This window comes from Pleurodeles waltl, chromosome 12 (assembly GCF_031143425.1).
Source record: "Pleurodeles waltl isolate 20211129_DDA chromosome 12, aPleWal1.hap1.20221129, whole genome shotgun sequence".
Classification (NCBI taxonomy): Eukaryota; Metazoa; Chordata; class Amphibia; order Caudata; family Salamandridae; genus Pleurodeles; species Pleurodeles waltl.
In genome coordinates, this window is record NC_090451.1 from 206,788,635 (window position 1) to 206,812,571 (window position 23,937).

The following is a 23,937-nucleotide window of genomic DNA, read 5'->3' on the forward strand; positions in this document are numbered from 1 at the left end:
GGGCAAGCATTCATGATGTATTTTTTGACAATTGTATACTTATTATCCTCAATACCCAGTTTCCGCCAATCCTCTTCTGAAATGAGTTTACCAATTTCTGTCCTAACATCAACAACACATCCACGAGCATCCTCCAAAAAACCTAGAGTATTGCCTAAATTAGAAGTGTGGAAAGAAAACATGCCATTTGGGTGATGTTAAAGGAAATTCCTGAAGACAGGAACTGATTTTATTAACCTCTGGCTCATCCTCACCAAGTAAACATACTAAAAGTTAGTGATCATTGTGCATACCAAGTTTCCTTGGTCAAAAGCGAGTTTTGAAATATACAGCTGCCCATAGACAGCTACAGCCTCTCTCTAAATGGTATGATAGTGTGATTTAGGTTTTCTCATGCACCTAGACACAAATCCAATAGTGTGTTCTTTTCCCAAAAAGCTTTGTGTTAAGACTACTCAAATACCTGTTTACCAGAACCATAAAAAATCCTATTTCAAAGAAGCTTTTTAAACGTTTCTGTTAATAATGCAAAGCCAGGAATAAATAAAGCAGACCACTTGCACAAGCCTAAAAAATTAAATAAAAAAAATCTGCCCCTTATAAGAGGCAAACGTTGCATTCTTAATTGCGCCTGAAGGGTTATTTTCAGGCAGGATTCTTTTGGAGATTATCATATAGCCAAAGTAGTATAACAGGACTTATACTGTACTTTTTAGGCTTGATTCCTTTGGACGTGATCAAATGCTCCAAGTACTTTATGCTGTCATATAAATATACACTTTCTCATAATTATTCTATGAATTTGAAGAATGTTGAGAACTCTCTCTAAAAATACATTATCTTAGTAAACTGTGTTCACAAAGATGAAGCTGTCCTCTTAATTTGCCATCAGATAAGAAAGAATGCACTTTCATTCTTGAAAGGCAGTGATGCTCAGGGAAGTGACTGAGAAGCATCGTATGCAACAGAAGAGCAGTACCACAACAACATACTGGTGGGACGATTGACAAACTCTGTGCTTGTGCACGGGAACAACCTATGGTGTCAAGAATGTTGAATCACTTGAACTTGGAGAGTTGTCAATACTAATAATAATATACCAACTTGTCATCAAAAGATGCAAGGTTACGGGTTACTGCATCATGCCCCTGCCTCAATTTACAAAAGTCCGAGATTTTGTCTAATACCTGTCAAACAAGGGCTTCATACTTACACTGCGTTAGTGCCAAAAGTAGCAGAGAGGAGATCCCGGTGAGGATGGCACACAGCAGCAGGATCCCACGGCGGCCAAAGCGGTCAACAGTTACACACAGGAAGATGCAAGCCAAGGCCTCTGATCCGGCTAGCATGAAGTACATGAAATAAAGGGGAGGTCTGTAGCCCATCAGGTTCCGTGAGAAGCAATGTCTGATGCCGCTACCAATCAATCTGAAGACAGAAGCGGAAGACCGAGAAGATAAAACAGCTGAAAAAGTCACAACATAGTAGGAGTGAACAAGACTAACTGTGAGTCAAAGAATAAAGAGGGAGAATCAACCAAAGTAGAGGTGACAGAACGAGCCAATCATAAGGGGAGTCTTTAAATTAGGGGAAGGGGTAAATGAAGCAAGAGTGACAGTGCCAGATTTAAGGGTCTAGCTTAAATCTGAAGAGTGAAAACTCCAGTCATGAAGGATATTAACAGAGGGAAGATGGAAGCAAAACGTGAGCAAATGAAGAAGGTAAAAAGAAGAAAATAAAGTGAAGGAAAAGTAGTGCAGGTGAGAAGAAAGAATGTGTTACAAGGGTCAGTACATGCAGTGCTTTATTGCAACCTCCAATATTTCAATATATCAATATAAACATTTATATTGCATATACTACCTTTCCACTGAATCTTCAAAAAGCTGAACAAGCATTTCAACAAGCTCAGTATCAAACCTTCACTGAGAGGCCTCCTTCAGATTTTTCCTACCCTTCTTTCTATAGGTGTAACTCTAATTTTCTCCAGGAGATCCAATCATCTTTCTTAAATCTGCCCACTCACCATTCTCCATCCTCCAACCTTATTTCCAGGTTTTTACATTCAAGTTCCAATGTCTGCAATTCTTCTCCATTCACTTTAACTACCTTTCTGTGGGACTCTACTGGCACTGCAAAAGATCCACTACCTTCATCCTGGTCCTCTGCACATCATGCTCCAGACTCACCATCCATCTTTCACCATTGACGCCAACCTTTCCTTGTCCCTCCATCCAACTTTTAAGTCCGGTCATCTTGCTTGCCCAGGAGCTCATCTCTTCCCCTGCCACTCTAGCTGCTGTTTCTCAGATTTTTAAAAGCCTTTCTGTACATTGAACTGGCCTCTTCACCTTTCTGCCAGGCCTCCTCCTCAAACTCCCCCAACTGCTGCCACTGGGCACATTTACGGTCTGTAGTTTGGCTTGAAATGTATACATAAAGCACAAGTCCAAGCTCCATTTCTAAACTGGTACTCTCTATACCCCTTGAAATGCTCATTGTGTGTTTTCCAGTTAGAAAACAAAGTTGGTTACAGCCAAGATGGCACCACCACGTGCATAAAAACACATGCAACATGATTAGCTGACAGACCGATTAGGACACATACACAGACTCCCTGCAGAGGAAAGGCCGCAACAGCTGTTGAAAACAAAGGAGGAGGCAGTGGAGAAGAAAAAAGCCAACCATTTCCAGAATTCCCAGAGGGAGTATGGCCCATGCTTACGCCGTGAACCCCAAGATGAGACTATTTTTGCCGATCACCCGTGAACGGAAGATTTCACAGACGGTGTAGTAGTGGGGAAGTGGATCATCTTCAGCCAATGCATCGATCTCTGTAGGTAAAGAGCAGTAGCAGTGAGTAACAATATGACAACGATACAACTTGCTGTGGCCATGGCAGATAACCTACCTGGTTCCATTAGTCTAGTAGTGCTGGCACAACCATAGCACTCACACTCTCCTATCTAAACTATTCAGGGCTATCTTTGAGCATTTTTATCATGAAAATCTGCCCTATCCTGTCCCCAAAGAAAGTAATGTGGTGACTTCCTGGATATGTTGAATATAAGGGGGAGGAGACGTATGCCTGGGGTGCAATGGTCATAACTGACTTTACAGATGAATATACAACTAAGATATTTACCTTGGTATATCCATCAGAAAGGAATAAGAATCACTTGCTTGCTGGCTCAGATACTCCAGCATGGTGTGCAAGAAAAGCCATCTGAACATCCAGCTGAACCATTTCCATTCTCCTAACTAGCACAGACCGGGATTGCCACTTTCCTAACCTATGATGAAGGTCTGAATGGGCTTCAGTTCTAAGGCTAGGGCCGTATTCAAAACCTTTACCAGGAAGGGATGTTACTGCCTTGAATCATTTTTTCCTCAGACTATGGATGCTGGCAGACACATTTTTTCAAATCACGGGAGAGGAATTCACTTTTTAACAATCATTCACAAACGGAGACACCAGCAGCCTGTTTAGAGTTGCAAAGCTTGATGGCCGCAAAGGAGCAGGGGTCCCTTTTATAGGTCACAAAGTGTAAAGCCTCTAAGCTATTACTAACTTCACCAGGAATTGCCTATAAGAAACATTAAAGAAAGAAAGTGTACTATCCTTGTGTTTGGGTATACTGGCAAACCGAGTTTTCCAGTACCTAGCGCTGGTACTGTTTGAGATAACTTGTCTACTTTTGAGAAGTTTCTCCACTGAATCATCTTGATTCACCTGGCACCATTCCTCCTTGGAGGTTAGAGGGGACAGGGGAGCCAGTGCAGTTTGCAGTTGAGATTTAGAGATTTAACATGCTCACGCCAGAGTTATCTGGCTTCTCGATTTTACCAGTGAAAGCATTCTGCTGATGGCTGATTGCTATAGTGTTTGATGCATCAACGAGGGAGTTTGTGTTGGGGTTAATGGCCTTTTGCCCACTAAGCAAACTGAAACACTTATCCGCCTGTAACAATTTGTATCTGCCTACTGGCTCACAAAGCCTTATATTTAGCTAAATAATGTGCATTTGTGATAATCTTCTATTAAAGAATAAACCATAACGACTCACTGCTCTTTTGGGTTCTGCTCAACCCTCAAGACTGGTCTTTCTTCTACTGGTTGTTTGACCGTGCATGTCTCATTCAAAACCACCAGTAAAGTCCTCCCATTAACCAATGACCTGCCCTCCTGCAAGGGATGGACTGGTGCGTCACTTTTATCCAAGTTAAATTGTGAAGGTGCTAACAAAGCCAGGACAGCACTGCTCTTGGTGAATACTTAAAATCCCAAGGCCCTAAATATGTGCTTAGACGTTCCCTGCCTTTATTTGCTTTATGCAGATTACATCCTTAAAATGCCTGCTGGAGGAGCATGCCGAACTCTCCCATGGCTCAAACTAGTCCATGCAAGCACATGCATAAGTGCTGCCCAACTGTGCCGCCTGATTAGGGGTCTACCAACAACGTGATGTGTTGCCTCATGTGCCACCTTCAACCCTTGGAAATCACAGTTCCCTAATTGTGATACAGCCTCAACACAGTGGCAGGACTTTCTAGGAAGCCCTGCACAAAAGCGGCCCCAAGTGGCCTGAACACTTTCCATGGTGGGAACCACAGCTGTTCAGTTATGAAAAACACATTAGCCATTTTTGCTCAAAGAAGCAATTCATAAACCTGTATAAAGAAGAGAATGTACTGACAACATCCTACATTTTACCTGCAAACAGGTTCTCATGGTTGTACAATTCATCATCCACGTTAATCCCATTGGCCTCAGCGAAAATGCTCAGCGCCTTCTTACACCGGTCGAGCTGCCGCGTGGCCAGAAGCCAGCGCGGGGACTCAGGGAACAGAGATTGACAGCTGGTGGTGGAAGGAGAGATAGCAAGGAGAGTTAGGAACAGAAAAGAGGAGAACTCAAAAATGACATAAATGGTGTCACAAGGCTACCAGATGTCTCAAAAATTGAGACTACAATACACAAGGGGCTCATGAGTTGGGCAAACGTTTAACAAGACAGTGCTTGAAAAGACACAAGACGTCTGGCACTCTTGATCTGTGATGTACACAAGTAACTAATCACTCAGTTGTACTGGATGCATTGACAGTTTGTCAACTGTTTGTTACAGTTATCGACTAACCGTCAGACAGTCTCTTTCAAGTAGTCAGCAACAAACACTCTCATAACATTTTCAAAGGACTGAAGTATGACATCAGCAGGCACCTAAGTAACACCCACACTATCATATATGGCCACCAGTGGGCTATGAAAAAGCCCCAGCAGAGCGTCTGATAGTCCTTAGAGTCCCTCACGCCACTTCATAGATGCTTACAGACCAAAATACACATTCCCTTAGCACCTCACAAAATCAGACAGCCCTTATTTAGACCCAGTCCACCCACTAAACACAACAAACAAACCCTACTATTGCACAGAAAAACTCTCACTTAGCACACAAAGAACACGCACATAACAATCTCACAAAGTGCTGAAAGACCTGAAATTGCTCCCAAAGGAGCTCCACAGAGCCACTAAATATCATTAAATAGAACCTAACACACCAACATATTGTCCAGTCAGACTCTCACATAAACTAAAGCAGATCCTCATACAAAAATACAGTAGATCCCCTAGAATCACCAAAGGATCCTAACAGCACAACAACAGTCCGCAAGACAGCTCAAACAGACCGTCTGATAGATCTCAAACAGAGGCTCTCACAAACAACTCAAGATCTTACACCACACCAGCATATTCTCACCTCTTCCCCAACATGCCCTCACATTGCCAACTTATCTAAGGGGGACACTTACATTGCCTTATACGGACACAAAGATACACCCAAGCAGGCACTTAAATGGCCACCACTATCATTCCACTACAAGGCCCCCACAGAACCACACAAAATAGTGCAATCCCTCCTACCTGGTACATCACTATCACACTTGGCACATCACTGGAAGCATCACTGACACATTGTGGCACCCGTATCATCGTTGGGACCATCACCAAACCTGGTTGCTCACTGTAAATCAATGGATCCCAGGGACTAGCATAATACCTGGCACTGACTGAGAGCTTCACCATACATGAAGCATCACTAGAAGCACAGTCACAAGGGATAACACTAGGACCAGTGTCACCCATGGCATGCTACCATCAAACCAAGAGCAATACTAGTTTCAGCTTCTCACATCACTGGTGTAGGAAAGTGCCCTATGGCATGGTTAGCCCCCCCCACAGACTTTTTGTCTGATATTTGATACTAACTTGACTGAGTGTGAGCTGGGATCCTGCTAACCAGTCCCCAGCACTGGTGTTCTTTCCCTAAACTGTACCATTACTTCCACAATTGGCACACCACTGGCTCACAGATAAGTCCCTTGTAAAAGGTATCAGTGGTACCAAGAGCATTGTGACCAGTGAGGGTCCCTAACGGCTGCAGCATGTATTGTGCCACCCTAAGGGACCCCTCACCAAACACATGCACACTGCCATTGCAGATTGTGTGAGTTGGTGGGGAGAAAAAGGTAAAGACAACATGGCATCCCTCTCAGGGTGCCATGCACACAAACCATTGCCTGTGGCATAGGTATGTCACCCCTCTAGCAGGCCTTGCAGCCCTAAGGCAGGGTGCACTATACAGGTGAGGGCATAGCTGCCTGAGCAATATGCCCCTACAGTGTCTAAGTCTATTCTTAGACATTGTAAGTGCAGTGTGGCCATATTAAGTACATGGGCTGAAAGTCTGTCATTACGAACTCCACAGCTCCATGATGGCTTCAATGAATAAAGGGAAGTGTGGTATCAAACTTATCAGCACAATAAACCCACGCTGATGCCAGTGTTGGATTTATTGAAAAATGCACACAGACGGCGTCTTAGAGATGCCCCCTGTATTTTGCCCAACCCTCCAGTGTAGGCTGACCAGTCTGTGCCAGCCTGCCACTAACAAGACAAGTCCCTGACCCCATGGGGTGAGAGCCTTTGTGCTCTCTGAGGTCAGAAACAAAGCCTGCACTGGGTGGAGGTGCTTCACACCTCCTGCCTGCCGGAACTGCAACACTTGGCAGTAAGCTTCAAAGGCTCCTGCCTCGGGTTACACTGCCCCAGGGCACTCCAGCTAGTGGAGATGCCCGCCCTCAAGACAAAGCCCCCACTTTTGGCAGCAGGTCCGACGGGAAAATTAGTAAACACCAGGAGGTGTGCCCATCCCAGCTAGGACCACCTCTAGGGTGCCCAGAGCTGAAGTTAACCCTTTCTGGCAGAGCCCTCCATCTTGTTTTGGAGGATGGAGAGAAGACTCTAGACAAGAACTGACTGGGCCCCAGCCTAAACGGCCTGTCTGCAGCTTCAAGACTCCTGCTACAAGAAGGTGACTTGTCCTGCAGGACCAGCGACCTCTACAAACCCCTAGAGGTCTGCCTGCCTACCCAAGGACCAAGATCTCCTGAGGACAGTGGCCCTGTCCACAAAGAAACATCCAAGAAGGACTCCAGATCCACGTACCCGGATGCACAAGTCCAGCACACTCTGGGCCCCCAGTTGGCCCATCGGACTAGAGAGAGTCCTCAGGTGATTACGACCTCCAGTCCACCCTGGGTTGACCCCTCCTGACCAACACGATGACGCCTGCAGCCTAAATCCAGAGGACCCCCTGACCGCGACCCGATATGGTTGAGACTTCCCAACGCTTAAAGGTACCCCTACATCCTACATCCACAGCCCCCTGGCATTGGGGAACCCAACTGATGGTCCAGCAACGTTCAGTAGTATCTCTACTTACCTGTCCAGCAGTTGTTTTTCTTCAGTCGAATCCCTGGACCACACCTGCAGTATCTTTGTGACCCCCCCCCCCCCTTGAGGTTCCCCCACTGAAAAGCATTGGGCTTCCGATGCTGTGTTTGCATCCTGCACCCAGCAGCCCCTGTGCTGCGGAGGGTATGTGCTTGGTGCTGACCTGTGCCCCCCCCACCCAGGTGTTGATCTAAACCCCCCAGGTATGTGTCCTGAAGTCACAGGCACTTACCTGCAAGCTGTTTCTTTCTGAGCGCCCCCTGTCTTCATAGGATTCCATTGGGCGCGCAACACCAACTCGGACCTCTGTACCCAGTGGGCCCCGTGTTGCTGGTGGTGCACCCTTGGAGTCTTACTAAACTTTGACCTGTGAACACCTTAAGCCCCGGAGGCTGGGATAGTAAGTTGAATACTGACCAGCAAACTGTGTTGTTACTTTCCGTCCCCTAGGACTGCATTGCTTTCTTTCACAAATTGCACTATTTTTGAAATTGAAAAGTATTATCCACATGTTAACTGTTTTACCTGTGAATTCTAAACAAAGTTAATTTAATACTTGAAATTGATACATTCTTGAAACTGTATTTAACTGTAACAAAGATCCTTTTGGTTGTAGAAATAAAGTGACAAAGTATATTTTTGATACATAAAACAATTGGCCTGGAGTTAGTAATTGAGTGTGTGCCTCACTTCTTGACTGTGTGTGTACAAATAAATGCTTAGTACTGCTCTCTGACAAGCCTTACTGCTCGACCGCACAACCACAAAAGAGAGCATTAGTATTATCTACTTTGAACTCTCTCATGCCTCTGGGAATCTACTGGACTCTGTGCACACTGTACTTCATTTTGGTTTAGTATATAGAGCCAGTTTCATCAAACTGGTACCAACATCACCACATTGAGAACAATACTATAACAAGTAACTCTTCTGACTCTTCACTGAGGCCAACATCACACAAGGCATATCGGTGGGTTTCTCATCTTACCTGACATTTCAATGGAACCAACAGCACATCTGGCATTTCCCGGGGTCCAGCAAACATCACAACTGAACCATCACTGGGTCCAGTACAGCACCCAGCTCATTCACATGCAACTGGCTCGTTCACTGCTGCCCCATCCACTGCGCATTATCTGAAGTCAAACTCAGGACTTCAGTTTCTCGTTATGTTTAGTTGGCACCTTTGTTTCGTCTCATTTTATTGTATTTATGAAGCAACCATGCTTAAGTGCTGAAAAGAACAAACATTACAAAAAAATAAAGCAATAAAGTGGAAATGACATGGTGCATGTAGGAAAGTACCATCTTGCCTGGCATGTTACCCCCATTTTTCACTGTATATATGTTGTTTTAGTTGTAAGTGTCACTGGGACCCTGCCAGCCAGGGCCCCAGTGCTCATAAGTGTGCCTGAATGTGTTACCTGTGTTATGACTAACGGTCTCACTGAGGCTCTGCTATCCGGAACCTCAGTGGTTATGCTCTCTCATTTCTTTCCAAATTGTCACTAACAGGCTAGTGACTAATTTCACCAATTTACATTGGCATACTGGAACACCCTTATAATATGGTACTGAGGTACCCAGGGTATTGGGGTTCCAGGAGATCCCTATGGGCTGCAGCATTTATTTTGCCACCCATAGGGAGCTCTGACAATTCTTACACAGGCCTGCCACTGCAGCCTGAGTTAAATAACGTCCACGTTATTTCACAGCCATTTACCACTGCACTTAAGTAACTTATAAGTCACCTATATGTCTAACCTTTACCTGGTAAAGGTTAGGTGCAAAGTTACTTAGTGTGTGGGCACCCTGGCACTAGCCAAGGTGCTCCCACATAGTTCAGGGCAAATTCCCCGGACTTTGTGAGTGCGGGGACACCATTACACGTGTGCACTACACATAGGTTACTACCTATGTGTAGCTTCACAATGGTAACTCCGAATATGGCCATGTAACATGTCTAAGATCATGGAATTGCCCCCTCTATGCCATCCTGGCATTGTTGGCACAATCCCATGATCCCACGGGTCTGTAGCTCAGACCCGGGTACTGCCAAACGGCCTTTTCAGGGGTTTCACTGCAGCTGCTGCCAACCCCTCAGACAGGTTTCTGCCCTCCTGGGGTCCAGCCAGGCTTGGCCCAGGAAGGCAGAACAAAGGACTTCCTCAGAGAGAGTGTGTTACACCCTCTCCCTTTGGAAAAAGGTGTTAAGGCAGGGGAGAGTAGCCTCCCCCAGCCTCTGGAAATGCTTTCATGGGCACAGATGGTGCCCATTTCTGCATAAGCCAGTCTACACCGGTTCAGGGACCCCTCAGCCCTGCTCTGGCGCGAAACTGGACAAAGGGAAGGGGAGTGACCACTCCCCTGACCTGCACCTCCCCTGGGAGGTGCCCAGAGCTCCTCCAGTGTGCTACAGACCTCTGCCATCTTGGAAACAGAGGTGCTGCTGGCACACTGGACTGCTCTGAGTGGCCAGGGCCAGCAGGTGACGTCAGAGACTCCTTCTGATAGGCTCCTTCAGGTGTTGCTAGCCTATCCTCTCTCCTAAGTAGCCAAACCCTCTTTTCTGGCTATTTAGGGTCTCTGCTTTGGGGAATTCCTTAGATAACGAATGCAAGAGCTCATCAGAGTTCCTCTGCATCTCTCTCTTCACCTTCTGCCAAGGAATCAACTGCTGACTGCGCTGGAAGCCTGCAAAACTGCAACAAAGTAGCAAAGACGACTACTGCAACTCTGTAACGCTGATCCTGTGGCCTTCTCGACTGTTTTCCTGGTGGTGCATGCTGTGGGGGTAGTCTGCCTCCTCTCTGCACTAGAAGCTCCGAAGAAATCTCCCGTGGGTCGACGGAATCTTCCCCCTGCTACCGCAGGCACCAAAGAACTGCCTCACCGGTCCCCTGGGTCTCCTCTCAGCACGACGAGCGAGGTCCCTTGAATCCAGCAACTCTGACCAAGTGACTCCCACAGTCCAGTGACTCTTCAGTCCAAGTTTGGTGGAGGTAAGTCCTTGCCTCCCCACGCCAGACTGCATTGCTGGGAACCGCGTCTTTTGCAGCTACTCCGGCCTCTGTGCACTTCCGGCGGAAATCCTTTGTGCACAGCCAAGCCTGGGTCCACGGCACTCTAACCTGCATTGCACGACTTTCTAAGTTGTCCTCCGGCGGCGTGGGACTCCTTTGTGCAACTTCGGGTGAGCACTGTTTCACTCTTCTTCGTAGTGCCTGTTCCGGCACTTCTGCGGGTGCTGCCTGCTTCTGAGAGGGCTCCTTGTCTTGCTGGGCGCCCCCTCTGTCCCCAGACGCAATTGGCGACATCCTGGTCCCTCCTGGGCCACAGCAGCATCCAAAAACCCTAACCGCACGATTTGCAGCTAGCAAGGCTTGTTGGTGGTCTTTCGGTGGGAAAACACTCCTGCGCGACTCTTCACGACGTGGGACATCCATCCTCCAAAGGGGAAGTTTCTAGCCCTTGTCGTTCCTGCAGAATTCTCAGCTTCTACTGCCTAGTAGCAGCTTCTTTGCACCCACAGCTGGCATTTCCTGGGCATCTGCCCATCTCCGACTTGCTTGTTCCACAGGTACCCTCGACTGGAAATCCATTGTTGTTGCATTGCTGGTTTGTGTCTTTCCTGCAGAATTCCCCTATCACGACTTCTGTGCTCTTTGGGGAACTTTAGTGCACTTTGCACTCACTTTTCAGGGTCTTGGGGTGGGCTATTTTTCTAACCCTCACTGTTTTCTTACAGTCCCAGCGACCCTCTACAAGGTCACATAGGGTTGGGGTCCATTCGTGGTTCGCATTCCACTTTTGGAGTATATGGTTTGTGTTGCCCCTATCCCTGTGTCCCCATTGCATCCTATTGTAACTATACCTTGTTTGCACTGTTTTCTAAGACTAAACTGCATATTTTTGGTATTGTGTACATATATCTTGTGTATATTTGCTATCCTCATACTGAGGGTACTCACTGAGATACTTTGGCATATTGTCATAAAAATAAAGTACCTTTATTTTTAGTATATCTGTGTATTGTGTTTTCTTATGATATTGTGCAAGTGACACTAGTGGTACTGTAGGAGCTTCACTCGTCTCCTAGTTCAGCCTAAGCTGCTCTGCTAAGCTACCATTATCTATCAGCCTAAGCTGCTAGACACCCTATACACTAATAAGGGATACCTGGGCCTGGTGCAAGGTGTAAGTACCCCTTGGTACTCACTACAAGCCAGTCCAGCCTCCTACATTGCACAGCAAAATGATTCCACCATCCTTAGCAGAGCTCAGGGAGGGGGTGTTTTTCACCAAACACGAGAAGAGCACACAGAAAAGGTAATGAATTCCGAAGCCTCGGAGCAAGAATGGAACGGGATTTGACTCTTTAGTGCAGGAGAGAAGAATAACACTTGAATTGAAAGGCAGTGGATAAGGGACAAGACGAAATGTAGATTTGAACCAGAGACTATTGAAAGGGTCTAGGATATGGAAGCATGTGATGACAATACACAGAAAGGGGATTTGTAGTCAAAGAAGGAACAGAAGCCAGGAGAGGGATGAGGCAAAGAATGAGTTGGGAAATGGGGGACCATTTCAGAGAATTTGAACCGCAGAGTTAAAGACTAAAGTTAGATAAATGAAACAATAGGTAAGAATGGATTACAGTACAAAAGAACTGTAACTGAGTCTGGAGAAATTGAGAGTAAGAATAAGAACTTTGGTGGTTTAAATGTCAATAAAGAGAGGATTTGCTAAAGTTGTAGAGCTGTATCAGAAAGACTGAGAAACATGAGGTATGTAAAGAAAACCAGATGCTAGAATCAAACAATGACACAAAGAATACAGGTTGACGAAGACAGAGAAGAGGGTAAAAAGAGAGAGATGGATGTGGCATGGAAGAATGAGAGAAAGCAGCAGGAAACAGAGGGATCTCGGTTTTTGGTGGATCAAAGTGGAGTGCTTGCCAAGGCATCCATGAATTGACACTGAACAACGTGAAGACGTATTTGATTCAATAGAGGAGGTAAATGAAGACAAAAGATGAAGACCTGTGAATCATTGGTTTAGAGGTAATGAAAAGGATCAATGATCCCAAAGAAAGAAAATATAAATGGGCAATAAGGACCGATCCCTGAGCAAGAAAGAAGGAGAAAAGAATGAGCCTCAGAGGCAGAATAGGTACAAACAGCAACAACAGAACGAGAACTAGCAGAGAACTGTGTCTGAGACACCAGAGGAGGAGATGGTGGAAAGTGCAGTTGAGTTATCTACAGCAAAAAAAGACAAAAGAAAACATAATATCGTGGATGAATGCAGAACTAAAAAAGATAAAACTACAAATTGCAAAGCTGCAACAAACCTGGCTCAAAAAAAATAACTAAGACAATCTTCAACTACACACAGTTAACAGAATATAAAAGTGAACAATCAAAAAAGGAACTATGTAAACAGAATTCTAAAAGCTGAATGTGCAAATAAATAATTTTATAAAATTCTCACTGAATTTCGTAAACATAAATGCACAGAAGGAACTCACCTCATTTCTCATTCACTGACAAACTGGCTAATCATTACATAAACAAAGCAGAAATTTTGGAGTACTATTTAAAACAAATGAAAACCACCAGGACCAACCACTTCCCAACAATCCCCTCCAAAAGAAATCCTCTCCAAGAGTAGCCTAAGCCAACCTCCAAATTCTTTCAAGCAACTATCAAAAACTGAATTTATGGATCTTATCAAAGCAAGCAGGTCACCTGGATGCCCTATTGATCCTTGTCCACCACAAATCTTCAATAATCAATAATTAACTACAGTAGTCTTTACAGAAGACTTAAAATTTTTTTTATTTTTTTTAAAAGGCATGCATACGCCCATTATTAAAGAAAACAAACCTGGACCCAAATGACCCCAACAACTACATGCCAATTAAAAATGGACCTTTCCTGGGCAAACTGACGGAAAGAGCAGTGTTCACCCAGATGTCACAATTCATTGAAGATAACTCCTTACTTTCCAACTTTCAAACATAATTCCGTTCAGGAAGAGGCACAGAATCTGACCTCATCGCCATGTAGGACGACTTCAAAAACACAGCAGACTGGAAGGGAGGTCGCTGCACTCCTTCTTTTGGACCTTTCAGCTGCCTTCCACACAATTGATCATAACACTCTAATCCAAAGACTCTTCAAAGTCAGCATAGAGGGAACTGCTCTCGACTGGATCACATTCTTCCTTTAAAACAGAACAAATGTCATCTACACTCTCCCTTTGTCATCCAAACTGCACTTCATAAAAGCAGGGACCCCTCATGGCTCTATCATCTCACCCATGCTTTTTAACATCTCCATAAAGCAACAAATTAATTTCAGCTCATATGCAATAACTATGCAGATGACACACAAATACTTATTAAACTGGAAAGCTTGAAAGACATTGGAAACTCAAAAATCTTCAGTTGCCTCAGAGCCATCGATCAGTGGATGACATGGAGCCTTCTCAAATTGAATGTGTCCAAAAATGAAATAGTTACATGTGGCTACTGGAAAAATTATGACCCACTCTACGCCTGGCCTGACGATGTGGGAACATCTCCTTAAGTATCCAAGGAAATAAGAAACTTGGAATTACCATGGACGCCAAGCTATTGAGAATGCCCAAGTGGATAAATTAGCCAGATCAATCTTCATTACTATGAAAACTTTGTGACACATCTTCCCCCACCTAGAATTTCCACACAAGGTCAAAGCTAGTATCTCTCTTGCACTGTCTAAACTTGAATACGCCAATGGCCTCTACCACGCATCATCCTTATCAACTACAGAAAGACTGTAATGGATTCAGACCTCTGCCATCACATTACTCCTACATGTAAAGCTACAAACCCGCATCTACCCTGTCTTACGGGCTCTACATTGGTTACTGGGTGCCAGAAGATCTAGCTGCAAGCTGCCTTGTATCACCCACAAAGCAATACATGGAACAGGTCTACTTTTCATCATAAATAAAATCACCAAATACATAAAACAAAGGAACCTCCACTTCAGACCAGCACCTCACCTTAAAACCCCAGCATACAAGAAAAAAACATGGGAGGTACTTCTTTCTTAGTTCAAGCAGCCAAACAATAGAATTTATTACCCCCAAACATAAGATCCAAGGGTAGGCATCTTATCTTCAGAAGACTACTCAAGAGTTGGCTCTTTCCTACCTGATCACATGCTCAAAACACAAATGTACAGCATATGTCTGTGTACATAAACATGTATAACTTGATTATATGTATGTAGTTAGATATGTGCATTTATTTGTACAACTATATATGCAACTTATGGTTTAGAATATATAGATATTCTTATAGGTCTGCTCAACAAATCTATATTTTACAATCTATATTTTACATAGAAAATGTCACTTACCCAGTATTCATCTGTTCGTGGCATGTTGTGCAGCAGATTCACATGCTATGCATAGGTCCGTCCGCCATCTAGTGTTGGGCTCGGAGTGTTACAAGTTGTTTTTCTTCAAAGAGGTATTTTGGAGTCACGGGATTGAGTGATCCTCCTCTCGGTTCCATAGCTCATGGTCATCGACTCCATTGTTAGACTGTTTTCCCGCAGAGGGTGAAGAAAGGGGTGACAAAGTATATAAGAGAAAAGAGATGTGCATGCAAATGTAAATGTATATTCATATGTACAAATGTTTCAACTTAAACGGCTACAGGCTCCCGGGGAGGTGGGAGGGCGCATGTGAATCTGCAGCGGAACATGCCACGAACACATGTACACTGGGTAAGTGACATTTTCGGTTCGATGGCATGTGTAGCTGCAGATACACATGCTGTGCATAGACTACAAAGCGGTAATCCTCCCAAAAGTGATGGTCAGCCTGTAGGAGTTGAAGTTGTTTGAAATAATGTTCTTAGTACAGCCTGTCCTACTGTGGCTTGTTGTGTTGCTAACACATCTACACAGTAGTGTTTGGTAAATGTAAGAGGTGTGGACCAAGTGGCTGCCTTACAAATCTCTGTCATTGGTATGTTATCTAGAAAGGCCATTGTTGCCCCTTTCTTCCTAGTGGAGTGTGCCTTTGGTGTAATGAGTAGTTCTCTTTTAGCTTTTAGATAACAAGTCTGTATGCATTTTACTATCCATCTGGCTATACCTTGTTTGGATATAGGGTTACCAGCATGGGTTTTTTGGAATGCAACGAACAATTGTTTAGTTTTCCGAAATGGTTTTGTTCTGTCTATATAGTACATTAGAGCTCTTTTAATGTCTAAAGTATGCAGTGCTCTTTCTGCTACAGAGTCTGGCTGTGGGAGGAAGACTGGAAGTTCCACTGTTTGGTTTAAATGAAATGGTGAAATGACCTTTGGCAGACATTTTGGATTTGTGCGAGAACCACTTTATGTTTGTGTACTTCTATAAAGGGTTCCTCAATAGTGAAAGCCTGTATTTTGCTAACTCTTCGTAGTGAGGTGATAGCCACTAGAAATGCTACCTTCCAAATTAAGAATTGGATTTGACAAGAATGCATGGGTTCAAAGGGTGGGCCCATGAGTCGTGTAAGTACAATATTAAGATTCCACGAGGGTACCGGTGGTGTTCTTCGCGGTATGATCCGCTTTAGTCCTTCCATGAAGGCTTTAATAACTGGTATTCTAAATAGTGATTTTGTGTGTTTAATCTGCAAGTAAGCAGAGATTGCAGTGAGATGAATTTTGATGGAAGAAAAAGCGAGATTTGCTTTTTGTAGGTGTAGTAAATAACCCACAATGTTTTGTGTGGAGGCATCTAACGGTGTGATTTAGATTGCTTGGCAGTAGAAAACAAACCTTTTCCATTTACTAGCATAGCAATGCCTTGTGGTAGGTTTTCTTGCCTGTTTAATGACATCCATACACTCATTTGGAAGATTTAAATAGCCAAACTCTAAGACTTCAGGAGCCAGATTGCTAGGTTGAGCGTTGCTGGGTTGGCGTGTCTGATCGGTTTGTGTTGTGTTAACAGATCTGGTCTGTTTGGGAGTTTGATGTGAGGTACTACCAAGAGGTCCAACAGTGTGGTGTACCATGGTTGGCGTGCCCACGTTGGTGCTATGAGTATTAGTTTGAGTTTGTTTTGAATCAGTTTGTTGACTAGGAAAGGAATGAGTGGAAGAGGGGGGAAAAGCATAAGCAAATAACCCCGACCAACTGATCCATAGAGCATTGCCCTTGACCTGAGGGTGTGGGTACCTGGACGCGAAGTTTTGGCATTTTGCTGCGGACAGATCTATGTCTGGTGTCCCCCACTGGTGAAAGTACTTTTGAAGTACTTGTTGACTGTCCCATTGACCTTGTATATTGTGATTGTTGAGGTGTGCTCCCTACCCAATCATTGATGCATCTGTTGTCAGAATGGCGTGAGGCACATGGTCTTGAAAAGACCGCCCTTTGTTTAAATTTACAGGGTTCACCATTAAAGCGAATAGTGTGTTTGGCGGTCTATCAACACTAGATCTTGGAGTTGACCCTGTGCCTGCGTCCATTGTTTTGCAACACACTGCTATAAGGGCTGCATGTGTAGCAACACGTTTGGGACAATTGTGATGCATGATGCCATTATGCCTAGGAGTTTCATGACAAATCTCACTGTATAGTGCTGATTTGGTTGTATGTTTGATACCATGGTTTGGAATGATTGTACTCTTTGTGGACTTGGAGTGACAGTCGCTTTTTGAGTGTTGAGTGTTGCTCCCAAGTATTGTTGTAGTTGGGATGGTTGTAAGTGAGATTTTTGGTAATTTATAGAGAACCCTAGTCTGTGTAGGGTATCTATTACATACTGTGTGTGATTTTGACACCGTTGTTGAGTGTTGGCTTTTATTAGCCAATCGTCGAGATATGGGAATACGTGCATGTGATGTGATGTCTCCTTATATGAGCTGCTACTACTGGGTGCTGTTGTTATCCTGAAGGGCAATACCTTGAATTGGTAATGTTTCCCATGTATGACAAACCTGATGTATTTTCTATGAGATGGATGGATGGGTATATGGAAATACGCATCTTTTAGATCCAGTGTTGACATATATTCTCCGTGTTTTAGTAAGGGGACTACATCTTGTAGTGTGGCCATGTGGAAGTGTTCTGATTTGATGAATAGGTTTAGAGACCTGAGATGTAAAATTGGTCTTAGCGTTTTGTCCTTTTTGGGAATAAGGAAATATAGGGAATAAACCCCTGTTCCTTTTTGTTGGTGAGGTACTAGTTCTATGGCTTGTTTTGTTAACAGTGCTTGCAATTCGATTTGTAACATGTCTAGATGTTGTGCTGACAGTTTGTGCGCTCTTGGGGGAATATCTGGAGGAAAAAGTGTGAATTCTATACAATAACCATGCTGGATAATTGATAGGACCCATGTGTCCGTGGTTATGTCTGACCAATGTTTGTGGTAAAATATTAGTCTTCCCCCCACTGGTAATGTGTGTTGTGGAAGGGTGACAGGCAAGTCACTGTTTGTTATTAGTGGCCTGCTTAGTGGGCTGAAACTTCCCCTTGACCTTTGGAATTGTCCCCTTAAGGACCCGCGAAACCCCCCTCTCTGATATTGAGACTGGTAGGTGGGTTTTGTTTGAGAGGTGGAAGCCTCTGAAGGCTGTTGTCTGAAACCTCCCCTATATTGCGGTTTCCTGAATGTCCCTCTATATTGGGACGAGTAGAGCGCGCCCATGGCTTTGGCCGTGTCAGTGTCTTTCTTCATCTTTTCGATGGCTGTGTCCACTTGTGGCCCAAACAGTTGTTGCTGGTTAAATGGCATGTTCATAACTGCCTGCTATATCTCAGGTTTGAACCATGAGGACCTTAGTCAAGAGTGCAGTCTAATTGTGACTGCTGTGTTCACTGTTCTTGTGGCAGTGTCAACGGAATCCAGTGCTGAACAAATCTGATTGTTCGATATTGCCTGCCCTTCCTCTACCACCTGTTGAGCCCGTTTTTGATATTCCTTGGGGAGATGCTGGATGATATCACTCATCTCGTCCCAATGAGCTAGGTCATAACGTGCAAGGAGGGCTTGAGAATTTGCAATATGCCACTGGTTGGCAGCTTGTGACGCCACTCTCTTTCCTGCTGCGTCAAATTTCCGACTCTCTTTATCTGGAGGTGGTAAATCTCCTGATGATTGTGTGATGGCTCTTTTCCTTGCAGCCCCAACCACTACAGAGTCCGGGGGCAGCTGTTGTGTGATGAACACTGGGTCCGAGGGGGGTGGCTTGTACTTCTTCTCCACCCGCGGTGTGATGGCTCTCCCCTTCACAGGCTCTTGAAAAACTTGCTGAGCATGTTTAAGCATGCCTGGAAGCATAGGCAGGCTTTGGAAGGAGGCATGCGTGGAGGCCAGGGTATTAAAGAGGAAGTCGTCCTCCAATGGCTCTGAATGCATGCTAACATTATGGAATGCAGAAGCTCTGGCCAAGACCTGGGTGTATGAGGTGCTATCCTCCAGTGGAGACGGTTTTGAAGGGTAGCACTCAGGGCTATTGTCCAGGGGGATCATAGAGGTCCCAGGGGTCTACATCATTTTGCGACTGCACAGTGTGTGTGGGTGACTGTGCAGTGGCAATAGGTGACCCTGTCCTTTGTGGCGAATGTGGGGGAGAAAGTTCTGGGGAAAAATGGCGAGTTGGCGATTTTTCCCTGGCCACTTTAGCTCTTGGCTGATCAGTCTCTGATTGTTCCTGGAAAGCCAGCTTTCTCTTGAATTTGAGAGGAGGGGCAGTTTGGATCTTCCCAGTATCATGGATCTGTATCCGTGCCTGAGTTTGATCAAACTCTTCAATTTGAAGCTGCTCCTCAAATCTGTGCCTCTCTTTTAGCTGCTTAGAGAGCCCATGTTCTTCTGTGTACGAGGTCTTTTTCGGCTCCGAAGCCGGTTTTCTCAGCACCGAAATGCCCATGCTGATGGAAGGCCTTGGCTCCGAAAGGCTCTTTCGAGGTTTAGTCGACTCAACAGGTCGGTGTCGAGGTTTTTTGACACCGGGCTCTCGGCTAGAGTCCGAAGACTTTGGCACGACTTTGCCTTTTCTCTGTGCCGAATGTGTTGCTTGGTCACCGCTTTGTTTTTTATGGGTCGAGCCATAACCTTCAGGCAGTGGCGTCCCCGAGGCCTTATGTTTCTTAGGCTGACTGTGGGGTTGGGCCGGGGCAGGCATACTCACTTGGCCTGCTGTAGGTGGTCGGTCTTCGTCTGAGTCATCCGAGTCCGATCCCTGGATGGAGATAGCCATCTCCTCCTCTTCGACATCGAGGTGTTCTGAAGTTTTCAACGCCATCTGCATCAGCCTCGCCCTCCGATCCCTGAAGGTCGTCTTTGATCGAAAGGTCTTGCAGGCCTCGCAAGTATCTTCTCTGTGCTCCGGTGACAGGCACAGATTACATACCGATGCTGATCTGTATAGGGATACTTAGCTTGGCTCTTCGGGCAGAAACGGAAAGGGGTCTGGTCCATTAGGCTTCGACGACGTCTGTGGTCAGGCTGACCAGGCCTCGGCTGGGAGCGGAAGCCCCGATGGGCCACCGAAGCTGTGTCTCGTCGGTGTCGATGGAAGATGTTTCCCGATCGCAAACAATACCAACGCTTTTCGAGGATTTATAGTATTTTTCCGATTCGAATAACGGAGTGAAGAGGAGCACGTCCGAACCCGAATGGCGGAAAGAAAACAATCTAAGATGGAGTCGATGCCCATGCGCATTGGAGCCGAAAGGGAGGAGTCACTCGTCCCGTGCCTCGAAAAAACTTCTTCGAAGAAAAACAACTTGTAACACTCCGAGCCCAACACTAGATGGCAGGAACAGTGCACAGCATGTGTATCTGCAGCTACACATGCCATTGAACACATATATATATATATATATATATATATATATATATATATATATATATATATATATATTGCTTAGCATGTTTACAAGTCACTGCATAGTTTACAAATAAATTATTAGATTATATGCTTAAGAGTATCTTTTATTTTATCTATCACAATGTGTAAATATGATCAGAACATTTGTATCTATAACTGCTTAACTGTTGAAGTGTTGGAAAAAATATAAAACAAATAGAAATAAACAAATTTAAAAAAAATCTTAAATTGTACATATGAAATTAGCTTTATGTACAGCAGCACTTAAAAGTCTGAGTTTCTAACTATGTATCTATACATGTATACATGGGACTTTATATAACTTTATATCTCTATTAGTTTCCATATACATGTGTATTTCTCTATGTAGTTATGTATTCTATATATATGTTACTCAACTATTATACAAAAAAATGAAATAAATAACATTTTAAAAAAATTAACTCTCTCCAATTCACTACTCTGTCTCATCTGATACCTCTTTCATTATAGTCTCTAACTCCCCTCTCTGACTCATCCCAAACCTCACTACCACTAAGATCTTCCTAATAACCCTTTAAGACTCTTCCCTCCTGTATCCCTCCTTTGACTCATCCCAAATCTTATTTTACTACTATTATCTCCCTCATAACCTTTTTGAAACTCTCCCCTCCTGTGACTCATCCCAAACATCATTTTAGTCGTATGATCTCCCAAATAACTCTTTCTAGACTCTTCTTTCCTCTATCCCTCCTTTATCCTATTGAGCCAACAATTTTAGGAGGGAGGGGGTGGGCGGGAAGCACACTCGCACTCATTCATTCATGCACGCACGCACATCCATTCACAACACTCCTTAACCTTCAAACATACACAAATGCTCCAAACATTAATTTAAAAAACCCACACACACCCACTTACCTTCAGCTCGGAGGTCCCAGGAGGGTTAGGACTGCTGCCTTCCCTCACTGGCTGACCTTAGGTCAGCCAATGAGGGAAGGCAGCAGTTCCAACTTTGTTACAGAGTGAGATGGGGGTCAGTGAGACTGCTGATCCCACCCCCTCTGTGACGAGGTGTCACTGATTGGCAATCGCCCTGGGCGCTTCAGGGCTTAAACCTGAAGCACCCAGGTTGGAGTCAATAGGTAACGCTTCCCTTGTCACCAAGGGGGAGGGCCTCGAGGCACCTTTGCTGAGCCGAGGAGGTCACGCCCATAGGAGCTGTGACCTCTTCAGCCCAGCAAAGTTCAGCCCAGGCAGCCAGGAGTCTGTGCAAAATGCGCATGTCTCGCTCCTGGCTGCCTGAGCTGAACATGAAGAGTGTCTTTCAGGCTAACCATTGCTCAGCCCGACACTCTTCATGAGGGGCAAAAGGTGTGGGGGGGGGCGGCTCCGCCCTAAAGGACAGGCCGCACCTGTCAGCCAACTAACAGACTCATATGTTCCTAGCGTGAATTAACAAATTTACAATTTGGATTTCCCTGTACTAATCCATCACTAATCCACTTTGGGCACCGAAGTAGCATGCTACTCACGGAAAAGTGCTTCAATGTCCCATCAGGGGTACAAAGCGCTATATAAATACAATTACAATCTACTGTATCAAAAGCAACGGACAGGTCTAGGACAATAAAGATGGGGGGCCAGTGTGGAATTGATTGGAGATGATTTTAGGGGCCAAGAGTCACTGCCTCAAATGAAATGGCTGCCTGGACAATACACTACGAAGGAGGAAGCAGAGTGGGAACACAGAAAAACAGAAAGCTGATGATGCACAGTGTGTTCCAGACGTTTTGGAAATTTAAAGAAGAGGCATAGATCAGAAATTAGAGGGAACCGGGAAATGACGTGGGACTCATGGGAGTAGACACTAAATGAAAACTTGAAAGAAAAGGGAGGGAGACCAGACAGAAAAGAAGGATTAAAGATAGCAGGAATAAATCAGGGTGAAGGGGATAGCGCTGAGATAAGGATAGCAAGATCTGATGAAATCGCTACAGTACTAGCTCGGACAAAATAAACAAAAGAAGAGGTCCAGAGTAGAAACCGGGTAAATTGAGCAGAGAGGGGCAGTTGTTGCTGATGGAGCAACAGCTGATGTACTAAACGAGTTATGGCGTAAACCGATTTAAAAAGTGAAAAGGTTAGAGATGTCGAGGATGAGAGTGAAGAACGGGGAGAGACATCGCCACGGGGTGGGGTGGGGCAGGGAGGAGTTGAGGAAAGGCGCCGGTGAAGGGTTTTCCTGGCAGAAGTCTCCACACCCGAAAAATTCCACACACAAAATTACTAGAAGGTTTCATAAAATGTAAAGGGGGATAAGAGCCCTCTGCTAGAAAAGCAAACGTCTGCCAAATGTAACATGGTTTATCAATCTCTGAGCACCAAAGCACTGTTTCACTCTCCCTACTGTGAATCTGGCTGGAAGGGGCAGGCAGGGTGCTGCCAGACAGACGCGTTAGGGCAAACTGCGCAATACACGCGGAAAAGCCCCAGTGGCGTAACAAAGGCCCCTGCAGTCCCGCAGTGCGGGATGGTGCGGGGGTCAAGCTGCAGGTGGCCTCCTCAGCACAGTACACTGGTATATTGCTGGGGGGGAGTGGGGGAGGAGGGGGGTTAAGTTCCGTTACGCCCTTGGAGAGCGCTGTGTACCAGGCACACACTGGACAGCACGGTACATGCCAGAGAGACACGGGAAGGTACAGTGTGCACTGACGAGGGGTGGACGAGCCAGCAAATTAACATCGACAGCCGAGCCAAAGCACAGCCAATGGCCTGGCTTGTGCACGAACAATGAAACTGCTCGACATGTAAATTATACAAACATATGATAAAAGTCTTGGGAACGTCACTTTAGTGCATTAGATTATATCGGTGCGTTCACTGGAAATGAGTTTCTAGCGAAGAAGTTAGAAACAACCCCTTATAGAAGGTGCAAAACGTACTCTATTAAACCGTATGCAATTTTGGGCCAGATGTATGAAAAAAGCCTTTTGCGAATCGGAAATAGCGATTTTTGAGAAATCGCTATTTCTGATTCACAAAATGCAATGTATCATATTTGAGATTCGGTAATAGCGATTTCTTAAAAGTCGCAAATGCTATTACCGGATCGTAAATTGCGATACCGGCCCCCATTCGCATCTATGGGCCTGTCGGACCATATTTGCGAATATTTTGCATGTCCCAAATTGCGAATTCCTAACTGGAATTCGCAATTTTGGGAAATGCAAAGTCCAGGGAGCTGGGGACCTAAGGCCTCCTCT

General features: G+C 45.0%; 1 protein-coding gene across 1 annotated transcript in view; it reads right to left on the minus strand.

Annotated features, from left to right (window-relative positions):
* Positions 1–23,937, minus strand: part of SLC22A31 (solute carrier family 22 member 31) — a 205,319-nt gene that overhangs the window by 35,446 nt on the left and 145,936 nt on the right. Inside the window, exons 5-7 of the mRNA XM_069217231.1 lie at positions 4,715–4,860; positions 2,726–2,834; positions 1,214–1,428 (exon numbers count right to left, since the gene is read on the minus strand). Coding sequence (XP_069073332.1) covers positions 1,214–1,428; positions 2,726–2,834; positions 4,715–4,860 — 470 coding nt within the window. The remainder of the gene's footprint in view (positions 1–1,213; positions 1,429–2,725; positions 2,835–4,714; positions 4,861–23,937) is intronic.